General features: G+C 31.5%; 1 protein-coding gene across 1 annotated transcript; it reads right to left on the reverse strand.

Moving 5' to 3' along the window:
* Window positions 1-379: 379 nt before the first annotated feature.
* On the reverse strand, window positions 380-11,399 carry LOC131012259 (probable galacturonosyltransferase 15). The gene is made up of 5 exons (XM_057940167.1): window positions 10,793-11,399; window positions 10,646-10,689; window positions 2,986-3,156; window positions 1,175-1,951; window positions 380-1,091 (listed from the first exon to the last, which is right to left on the reverse strand). Exons 1-5 carry the CDS (start codon window positions 10,953-10,955, stop codon window positions 783-785), a joined length of 1,464 nt encoding a protein of 487 aa, XP_057796150.1. The 5' UTR covers window positions 10,956-11,399; the 3' UTR covers window positions 380-782.
* Window positions 11,400-12,370: the final 971 nt, after the last annotated feature.

Consider the following 12,370-nt stretch of genomic DNA (forward strand, 5'->3'; position numbering starts at 1 on the left):
ATTACAATAATATAGATTATTTTAGGATCTAACTTATGACCTACTAATGAAGGAAAATTAAACGTCTACGAATTGAGTTACATTTTTTTTTTTGTTCTTTGTTATTTAGTAAACATGAAAAAACGCTATTTCATGAAAAACAAATTAAGTAGAAATTATCCCCTCAAAAAAAAAAATTAAGTAGAAATTAGTGAACGCATTTCCACTAAAATAGAAATGGATGTATAACACTTGACTTGATCTGCTAGGTTGTTTACAAACCCGATCTTTCATAATAAATTCCAGAGTTTATTTCTTTGAAATTCATATCCCTATCACTCTGCATACGAAGTTGGCATACAATGCGAATCATAATGTAGATAGGATAAAATCAGACAACTATTATGAAAAGGTGATTATTTCCAAATTGGAGAATACTGTGTAACTGTATCTTCCTCTACAAGATGGCCATGAGAAGAGACTGCCCTCTGCCTCACCCAATTAATGCCTCTAAAACTAACCGTTTAAGGTTAACTCTCATAAATAAAACCACCTTCACCCTAATTTTACAGTTTTCACACCATTTTTAAAACGTTGCAACTACAACACCGTCTATTAATTGTTTGCAACAACAACATCCTCAAACTTTTTCTGCAATGCCGGAGAAATTAAACTCTGATGAAAAAAGTTGGGAAATGCTGTCATTGCAAAAGATCTAAAACATGGTGTTGTAACTACAAACGTTTTAAAAGTCGTGTGAAAATAGCAAATTCGGGCAAATGAACCTAGTAACTTATTACTAGTTAGATAGATGTGTATAGAGAGAGGGAGGCAGCTATTCCACATGTAGCAATGTATTGATTTGAGAGATTTAGATGTGTATACCAGAGGCTTCTTACCTCAGGGGAGCACGTCTGCAGCCACGGCTTAGCCGGCCCGCTGAAATGTACCACCGCAGCAGCTTCAACCATTTCCTTTTCCACATTCGGATAGCGCTGCCCTAGACCAGCTACATGCCATGAAGGATCAAGGCAGTGCACGAGGTTCTCGAAAGCAATCAAGGCCGGCGGAAGTGCTCCAGAGCGCCACAGTGTGTAGCCAGAGTTGAGGTTCTGCAAAGTGCGTGTGTGTGTGAGAGAGAGAGAGAGAGAGGTCATATTATATTTATGAAGTGAAACAATATGAATGTAGTGACCAGATGAAGCCATTTGTGATATGTTGCAGTGATATTGGAGTTCCTCCATTGCTTGAGGTCGAAGATGTTCATCCCAAACAGCCACCCACAGCGGTGCTGATCGAAGCTGGATGAGATGATGGGATGGCTGAAATTCAAGTATTCCTTGTAAGTCTTGCAGCAGTCCTCACTTCCACACCCGGATGCACCCACAACTTTCCCATGGAGGTCCAACTCCCATAGCAACGACAAGTCGCGCTGCACCACCACATCATCGTCCAGAACCACAACTTTGTCGAGATCAGCAAACAGCTGAGGGAGATACATGCGGAGGTGATTCAGCAACGACACGCTGCGTCTGTGGTTGTCAGCTTCCAACATTTCCTCAACGGCCAGATTCAAGTCGTAGTGATGCAAGCCCTTGATCTCGATGACGGCGGAATGAATGTTGTTCAATGCGAACCATGAATGCATGGAAGTGTAGGATTTCCTGTCGGTCACAACGTGGAATACCAGAGCTCCGGGATTGGAGGAGGCCTTGACGGCGGAGGAGACGACAACGGAGGCCGCAAGGGCGTTGTCAGTTAGAAGAACGACGTGGTGGGAGAGAGGGTCAGTGAGGCGGTGAACGTGGTGAGGCGGAGGAAGACGAGCACGAGCCATGGCGTTGACAGCATACTCTTCAGCCAACACCAGAGAGAGACAGTGTAGGCTGTTGGGTACGCCATGAGTAGCTAAATGCCAGTACACAGATTCTTGCCATTTTGCACTCGAGACTAACCGTTCCATCTTCTCAATCTGCATGTATGTATATATATTGTGTTCAACAGTTTCAGGTTGGCCCATTTGCTCTAAACAATTCAAACAAACACCATTTTTGCAATTAAATTTTAGTACACCAACTTAGCCTAAAATATTCATTTTTGTCGCAAACTTTGAAAAGTTCAGTTATATACACTAACTTTATTAGTTATTCAGTTTTAAGTCCGATTTCATTTTCGATGATCAATTTTGGTCCATTCCGGTGTTCAAAATTGAATTATATAGTAATAATAAAATATAAAGATGATGTATATAATTCAATTTTGAACACCGGAATGGACCAAAATTGATCACCGAAAATAACATCGGAATTGAAATTGAACAATTAATAAAATTAATGTGTATGTAGCATTATTAGTGATTTAATAAGTGTGTTAAATAATACTACTTCTACAAAACTCACATTATATTAATAATTTTACAAACAAAACCGATACAAACTGCAGGATCATGTGAGAATGGTCTTTTTACATGAGAATTAAGAAAATATGCACAAGTACAATCTTGTGAGCATGTATTATATTTATTTGATTTATTTGCTCAATCTCATCCTCTTTTGTTCGTGAATTTTAATTATGTGTTAGTGCATGTATTCTTATTTCTCACCAAATAAATTATTTTGTTAGATATCTGCTCAGAATACTCAATATAATAAGAAACAATATTATAAAACAATATAACTATAACTTTTCTAAACAAACAATAATTTAAATAATTGTGGTTGGGAAGATTGCACAGTGACATTATCTATAGTCAGTGCATACATTATCATTTTCTAAACATATATATATATATATAGTTGTATTTCAACGAAAGATATACTAATTTTCATTTTTTTTAAAGATATAGATATAGATGTAGACATCAAGTTTGGTTTTTCCTTCAATCTTTTGAAGATATTAAAGAAAAAGAAGTAGAAGAAGAAGAAGACATCATAAGCAATGAATAATAGTAATGCGTCCAAATAAAAAGCCTAAGAAAAAGATAGGGATAGGCGCAGTATAGGTTACCATTGTTTTGGTGGTGAAAGCGAAGTATCTGATGTCGTGTTTGTTTGACGTGAAGTCCCTCACAAGATCCTTGAATGAAATTGGGCCTCCATCCAATTTCTCAATCTCAACATCATCATCATTGCTACTGCTTGCTGCCTCCAACAACGCCTTTCTCAGCTCTTCTCTCGCCTTTTTTTTTTTTTGTTAGAGAAAATATTCGTCAGCATTAAAATAATTAAATAATTATCAATTATACGTATTTATTGATGAACGACGATAAATTTTATTTGGATAGGATGGTCAAAATTCTAAAATGATTTACCACAACAAAAAGTTCGTCTGCTGGTCTTAAGTATAGTTATGGCCCAAACTTTGGAGATTTGTTTGCTAAAACCTTGAACTTTGTATAGAGTTATAATTTCAGCCTACGATCGAAAATTCAGTGATAGAATATTCCTCCCCTATGGAAGCAGTGAAGCACATAGTTAAAATTTCACCTTTTTTTTTTTTTTTTATTATTACACCCAAGAAAAGAAAAAACACACTCACACTCTAGCCTTCTAAGTGACTCGAACTCCCGACTTATTAGTTAGTGGAGAAGCATCTTACCAACAGATCGTCAAAAAGTTTACATTATTAATTATAGGGTAAATATCATGAAAACCTCTAAAGTATACCCGCTTTATCAAATATACCCTGAAACTTCAAAATGTTATCTAAACTCTTAAACTATCAGGTTTTTATCAAATATATCACGCATCTATTTTTCGGTCACCAAAAACGTAATATAGTTCGCCGGATGCCACAATGTAATTTATATTCTATTTTTTTAAAAATGCAATGGCAAAAACGACGTCGTTTCGTATCATATTAATTATTTTTAAAAAATTCACTCTGAAATTTAAAATTCACTCCTATTGTGTTTGAAATTCACGCTAATAACCTAGAATTAGGAATAAACACGATAGAATATGGTACGAAAAGAAGTTTTTTCCATGTCAATTTAAAAAAATAGAATATAAATCATCCGGCGAGCCACATCACGTTTCTGGTAACCGAAAAGTAGATGCGGGATATATTTGATAAAAACCTGATAGTTTGAGAGTTTAGAGAACATTTCAAAAGTTTTAGGGTATTTTTGATAAAGTGGATATAGTTTGGGTTTCATGATATTTACCCTTAATTATATGGGTTAATAGTTGTTTACCCTTTCTCAGAGACAAAAAAAATACCGGTTATAAAAACTACTCATTTTAAGATTGAAAAGGCAATATTGTTCTTACTTAAATCATAAATTTTGTTGAAATCATAAATTTTGGTTGACCCATACAAATCAAACATATCGAGCATTAGTGGTAAATGCACTAATGTTTGATATGCTCGATCATTGCGAGTCGAGTATATCGAGCATTATTATATTTGTAGTAAATACAGTAATACTAGACCTCTGCAAGTCGAACATTAGTGGTAAATACATCAATGTTCAACATGTTCAATCATTGTGAGTCAAGCGACCAAACATCAGTAATCGAGCATTCTTAGAAAATGAACTAACGCTCAATATTTTTTTATTGCGAGTCAAGTATATGTGCAAAATACACTATTGTTAAACATAAGGGTAAAAAAATCCTAAATGAATATAATTTATATATTTATTCTAACGGTGTTAAGAACCGTTGAAACGCGGGGGAGAGAGAGGGGGGAGGGACGGGGAATTGGTTCGATTTTGCCGTGTTGAGGTAATAAACAACACTTACCCTGACTATAGGGTCCTGTACGCGATAGAGATGTCATCGATAGGGAAAAAATTGGTACTTAACCCTAATATTAATATCAAGTATAGTTAGTTAATTTCTTTCAATTATTGGAACAATAGGACTTAAAACAACAAATATATAGCTAAAGTATTTAAACATGTATATATTATAATATATATAGATATATATATATATATATACACTATTCAAATTGTTATCTTTTTTTTATCAAGAATTGACTCAAGATAAATTTTAATAATATAAATAAAAATAACGGCTTAAATTTGTTGTGAGCTTCATATACGTAATTTTACTGATATACATATATATACACATTCACACACAATACATTCATATTTTATAGTTTGGATATTTTAAATAACTTAAAGTTATATATTTAATTTTTTGCAACAATTTTTTTAATATATTTTTACATATTTATATGTGTACAAATAATATATTTTAGTATTATTTTTTATTTTAATCTCATAACATAAATAAGTGATTACTTATATTTTTATAATTATTATGTATACATAAATTTATACGAGATTTATACAATATAGATATATACTCCCTCTGTCCCATTATTTATGGCACATATCTTTTTGGCACAAAGATTAAGGAAAGTAAAATTGTAATATAAAAGTGTTATACATAAATATTTAAATAATGGGACGGAGGGAGTACAATTTTATACATAAATGTTATACATTAATAATGGGACAGAAGGAGTACAATATTATACATAAATATTCAATGTTATATATCGTATAACTTGTTCATTTTAGACCCTTTTTTATCCACATTCATTTTAACACATTTAACTTATATATATGCCCACATAATATATATTTATTTTTATTTTTAATTTTTATCTCATATCATAAATAAGTGATAACTTAGTTTTTTAATACTCCCTATATCCCATTAAAAGTGGCATGTATTTCATTTTGAGTCGTCCCATTACAAGTGGCATGTTTTCATAAATATTGAAAAACTTTGCCTCTTAAAAAAGTGTAGGTCATATCACTTTTAATCAATTTACACATTCTCTTTAATTTTCGTGCCGAAAAGTTTTGAACCATCTATAGCGTGATGGAGGGAGTATATAACTAGTATGTATAGTTTTCTGTTGTACAAGTATTCACGAAAAGTGAAATATGAGTGTGTTATAAAATAATTATAATATTTTTTATAAATATACATTAAATAATTATAATATTTTTTATAAATATACATTTGTGTGCGCGCACACACATACATATATATATATATATATATATATATATATATATATATATATATATATAGGCTAAAGTTCAATGAAGAAGGCCTAAATGTAAGAAAGAAGAGAGAAGTAATATAATTCGTTGATCTTATCTAATCTAACGGACATGATTTATTCACGCCATGTTCAACGGATTTTTTCGTTGAACATATGGGGGGTCGAAACCCAGAACCCCAAAAATATTGTATATGTTCACGAATGTTCAACGAAAAAATCCGTTGAACATGGCGTGAATAAATCATGTCCGTTAGATTAGATAAGATCAACGGATGAGATTACTTCTCTCTTCTTTCTTACATTTAGGCCTTTTTCATTGAACCTAACCCTATATATATATATATATATATATATATATATATATATATATATATATATATCGTTACTTTCATTAATTAATAACCTAAATTAATTTTTAATTAACTTCATTCTTGATCCCATTATAATATACACAATATTATTATATATTTATATACTTTTTATATAGTATATCTATTTACATTTAGTTTTAACTTTATAAAAATCTATAATTTAATGAAGTACAAAAAATAATTTGTTAAATATATATATAAATAATATACGGGGTGGGCTAAAATAAAAACATCTTTTAGAATATAAAATATGAATTATTTTCAGTCATTAGATCATCAAGATCTACGGTTGATTCATCATCTTATTGGATGAATTCATGGTCCCGAATTCGAATCGCATAGTCATAGGCAACAAAAAATTTATTTTTCGCAATTCATACATTTACACAGGAAATTCGTACGTGTTCTACATATAATTCATACATTTAAGTTAGTTGTTATTTTATATGTTAAGAAGTGTTTATACCATAACTCTTCCCATGGATGGGCTACTATGAGAACAAATCTTAAAATAATAAATAAGAACAATTTTTAATATATGAATTTTATGTAGAACACGTATGAATTCCTTGTATAAAGGTATGAATTGTGAAAAATAATTTTTTGCTACCTTTGGGATTCGAACTCAAGACCATAAATCCATCCAACAGAATTACGAATCAACCGTAGATCTTGATAATCTAAGGGCTGAAAATGATTTTTATTTTATATCTTAAGAAGTGTACTTATTTTAACCCTCCTCACTCTCCCCATATATATGCACCTCTTAAAATAAGAAATAAGAATTAGAAAAAATGTATAAATTTTATGTAGAATACGTATCAATTCGCTTTATAAAGGTATGAATTGCGAAAAATAAATTTTTGCTACCTTTGGGATTCGAACTCAGGACCATGAATTCATCCAACAAGATGGTGAATCAATCATAGATCTTGATGATCTAAGGGCTAAAAATGATTCTTATTTTATATCTTAAGAAGTGTACTTATTTTAACCCTCCCCTATATATATATTTTAAGAAGTGTTTTTATTTTAGTCCTCCCCTATATATATATATATATATATATATATGGATGAGTTATACTAAAAATGTTATCTTTCGAGAGAAATGAGAATGATTGAATAAGCCAGTATATATAGTGTTGCATAAGCTGCTTGTAATGACTGAATAACATTTTTACCTGGGTTCGAATCCTGGATGGAGCGAATATTATATCTAATTAATTGAATTTCATTATTCAGTCATTACAAGCAGTTTATTCAACACTATATACTGGCTTATTCAATCATTCTTATTTCTCACGAAAGATAACATTCTTAGTATATAGGGGTGGGCTACCGTGAGAGCACATCTTAAAATAAGAAATAAGAGCAATTTTTAATGTATGAATTTTATATAGAACACGTATGAATTCGTTGTATAAAGGTATGAATTGTGAAAAATAAATTTTTGCTACCTTTGGGATTCGAACTCAGGACCATAAATCAATCCTACAGGATGACAAATCAACCGTAGATCTTGATGATCTAAGGGCTGAAAATGATTCTTATTTTATATCTTAAGACATGCTCTTATTTTAGCCCTTCCCTTAAGACATAACTTGGTTTTCTAAATTTACTTTTGACATGTCATATGTATCAAACTAAAGCTCTGGTCTATGCAAGAGAAAAAATGACCAATTATTTTAGCAGTAAAATATGTTATTCAACAATTTTTCACTTAAATCAATTTAATTAAATTTTGTATATAATAAATTATCAAATTGGCCCATTATTATTGTGTCATTTACCATTGTCCTATTATTATTGTCCTATTTACATAATTATAAAAATATGACCAACTATAAATTCCACGTAAGAAATCGACAGCGTAATTCAACTTTCTAGCACCAAATTCTCAAAACGTTCAGAGAAAATTCAATATCATTATAGATAAACAAAAGTTTCAACCGTTTCTAAAAAAGTACTGCATAATTCGGGCCATATCTATATTTAGCTCTTTCTATATATGATTTCAATTTTTTTTTCCTAAGAGAGAAAAAAAAAAACAAGTTAAATTCACATGGAATTAGTACTATATATAAAATAAATAATGATGTGGATCTATCATACTATGGACCCACCCTTCCATCATATTATATAATTCCATGAGGGCTCAACACGACAATTACCGAAAAATTTGATGTAGTCTAGATTTGAGAACAAAACAAATTTAAGTACTGGTATATAAAAATTGAAAATATGTCGTACTCCCTCCGTCCACGAAAGAACTTCCTATCTTTCATTTTTGGGACGTTCACAAAAGAACTTCCTACCTATTTTTGGACTATAACCCTACCACTTATAATCCTCTTACTTTTCACTTTTCACAACTCTCAATATTAATTATAACACTTTTTCACGACTCTCAATACACTCAACTACCTTTTATTTACTCTCAATATACTCAACAATATTTTTTCTTAAAATCTGTGTCACTCCCTCCTAGGAAGTTCTTTCATGGACAGAGGGAGTATTTTTTAAACTTGGGGCAAACTTTATGCCTATTAAGTGTCGAGTATTTCTGAATTCTGATTATCTCATGTGATTAGAGGACAATAACAGGTCCCCCCCACGGGATGAGATCCAGTGTCCCACAATTTTATGTGTGCCACTGTGTCCCATGCTTATATCTATTATTTTAAAAATATTTTTTATAAAAATAAAATTTATTATGATACTATGAATTATATTTAATTTTTATTTAAAAAAAATAGATTTTTTAAAAAGTATATACCATGACTTTGAATTTATCAACCTATTATTAGCTAATAAATGTGAAATTAAATGATAAAAAATAATTATATACCCTAAATTGATGGAATAAACCCTAGTTAATAATCACAAAATTAAACTAAAGCATATAAAGTTGAAATTGAAGAAAAAATATATAAGAAAATAAATAAAATTGAAAGTGAGACACAGAATGGGACATAAAATGTGGTACACTGAATCTCATTCCCCCCCCCACCCCCCTCTTGTCCACAAATTAATGAAATTATGCTAATTTTCGTCTAACATTAATGATGATAAAACCAACAGATGAGTGCCCAAGTCATGTCAGAAAATTAACTTCTGTTCATCACATTTTAATTATTCAAAGATAATAATCAAGGAACAAGTGGTCCTAGAATAATAGGTATAGGCAGAGTATACAACTTGCCAATGGGTTCACCGACAGCCTCAAAAACGCTACGGTGCTTTTCCAATTGCCTCTTACACTATTTGTCTGGTTTAGTTGTTACACGAGATATTTTGAATTTGTCTAGCTTAGATGTTGAAAGAAAATATATTAGAAATACGTGAAAAAAAAAAGTATTATTAGGAGTAGTATAAAAGAACTTAATTTAGTTTGATATGTAAAAAGTTTGGAACTAGATCAAGAAAAATATCAAGATTTTGAAATCAAACTTTCTAAAGAACAAGACAATTTTTGTAAGGTTTGTGGTGTAGTAGTAGGTATTCCTCCCCCCACCATAATCCATATACAAGAGAGAACGAGCTCCTACCTAGTAAAACCAAAAAAATATATAAAAATAAAAAACAAACAAACAAACAAATTTTGTTATCTTTGGGCATATGGCCCCCCCAAAATAATTTCTTTGATTTATGCTAAAAGTGGATACAGCATAAAAATACAAAATTTTAGCACAGAGGTACGGATTAAAACTTTGTTATACAATGAAAATGCATTGATTTTGTATTATTACAAAAAAAAAAACTTATGTACAGGGACTTCATTGAGAATAAAATAGAAGTATATTGACACCATACTTATAAACAAAATACAAAAGCCTGAATATGGTTTACTTACATTTTCCCATTTTTTTTATCTTTTGATCCAACATTTTCCCAATTTAAAACCAAAGCAAATGCATTTTTATTTCCTAACAGCGTACTACTTTTTGCGACACTAAGTCAAAAATCTAAATATAGCCTTTGTGTAGGTTTAATATGTGGGCAATTTTATATAGTCTATAATCTTAGGAGGGGTACAACTACAAATACATTATTCTATATCGAAGAAATTATTAAATGTATTATATTTGGTTGAAATTTCTAAAGCAAAATGCAGAAAAGTAAATTACAGTTTATTAACTATCTTAGCATAATCACTATATTTTTTTAAAATAAAATCTAATTTATTTATTTTCACAAGCTTCTAATAGTAGTAACAAACTATGGATATAAAAGAAGTCTACGAGAAAGAAAAAGAAACTAACCACGGACACGTCACTCCCGCCGAAAACCCTCCGTGTAATGCAGCCTGCAGCTTTACATAATTACACTTTAGCCCATACATTAACCGAATATTGCATATTTAGCACAACAAGTGAAATCAAAAGATTTAAAGCGAAAATAAAAATTACCGATAGAGGAAGAGCAAAGAGCAGCAGATTCCAGAACTAGAAACGCAGTCCTAATGAAGAGAAAGGGCAAAACTAAAGCAAGCATCAGCACCGCCGGCAACATCGCAGTCCGATAAGCCAATCGCCGGCCGACAGCCGCCGCGGCCGACTTCTTCACTTTCATTTTTCCGTCAAACGCCGTCGACGGATACAGAGATTCTACTAACACAGGTCGTCAATATACAAAACTTCATGATCCTATTTTCCGAAAGATATCTCATCGGAAGATTGAAATCAATTCTTCATCAGCTCCAGATCCAATGGATTGATGGCTGTGTTCACGTCTAATATTTTCGGGAATTGAATTTGAGTGGAAGAGCGCATTGGATTAACGGAAAGTTTAGCTTCGGAGATCAATTGGCTCAGCAGATCCTATTCCACTAGTTGCTTTGATGCTTCAACTTGAGTGTGTGTGTGTGTGTGTGTGTTTCAGTGGCTGGGTAGTGTTACAACTTATATATATTTGATACGTGAACTGTGTGTAGTCAGAGAGAATAAGATCACGCATTGGTATACGTTGGGATAAAAGCATAAACAAATTCAGTAACGTATTTATTCATGTGACTACATATATTATGTGCGCGCGCGCGTGTGAGAGAGAGAGAGAATATTATGACAATAGAAAGAAAGAAAAAACGTTATAATATGATTTTTTTTAACCAAGTTACATAAATGAATTCGATTTTAAAAATTAAAATAGCGTCAACTCAAACCAAATACAATTCTACACAAATGTGTGAACTTTTAACAGTTATCCAAAGATATATAAATCTATAAATTAATTCTTACATTATTAATGTTAGTATGTTAATATTCAATTTTATCATAGTATTAAATTTATGACGATTAGGTATAGACTCGATAGATTAAAAAATACAAATGTACGAACATGTCAAGAAAGTATTACTAAAAACATCATTATTTTAGAAGCATTAGCCTCCGAAAATTAAATAAGATGATAAAATTGTTATCGATAATGATATAGATATACTCTTTTATAACGTCGCAAAAAATACCAAATACTTTGGTACAACTACTTCTTTATAGAAATGAAAAGAGAATGAAGAAAGAAAAGGAATTAGAACTGCATCAATATCAATATTTATTTAGAAGGGGCCTACATTGGGTGTGGTGATATCACGACTTCCGAGGCCAAAACGAATGCGAAATGCTGCGCTAATTGCCGCCGGTTTTGTAGATTGTCACACTGAAAATTAGCAAACAACATCACCAAGAAGAAGAAAGCATTAAATATTGTACTCTCTCCTTCCATCAAAATGAATTCTAGTACTAATTACTAGAGATGTCAAAAAAGTCCGAAATCGACGGATCGACCCGAATAGACCGATAAAAAAGGTGGATTAGGGCTAAAAATTTTTAGCCCGAATGGCCCGAACCGAAAATAGCCCGAGCCCGATAGGGTTGGCCCGAAAACCGAGTGGGTTGGCCCGATTAACCGAACATTTGCTTAATAATTGATTTTTAAACTTTAATACTTTACTTTTTAATTCGATAATAATATTTTGATGCGTGTAGAAT

The sequence above is a fragment of the Salvia miltiorrhiza genome, chromosome 2 (assembly GCF_028751815.1).
Source record: "Salvia miltiorrhiza cultivar Shanhuang (shh) chromosome 2, IMPLAD_Smil_shh, whole genome shotgun sequence".
Taxonomy (NCBI): domain Eukaryota; kingdom Viridiplantae; phylum Streptophyta; class Magnoliopsida; order Lamiales; family Lamiaceae; genus Salvia; species Salvia miltiorrhiza.

Bases quoted from the DNA above. Each gene is read 5' to 3' on its own strand.
- LOC131012259 (XM_057940167.1), bottom strand. From the start codon at position 10,955: ATGAAAGTGAAGAAGTCGGCCGCGGCGGCTGTCGGCCGGCGATTGGCT. The intron at 3,157-10,645 runs GTTAGTTTCTTT...AAAAAAAAAAAG, and splicing joins GCGGGAGTGACGTGTCCGTG to GCGAGAGAAGAGCTGAGAAA. The intron at 1,952-2,985 runs GTAACCTATACT...ACATACATGCAG, and splicing joins CTTTCACCACCAAAACAATG to ATTGAGAAGATGGAACGGTT.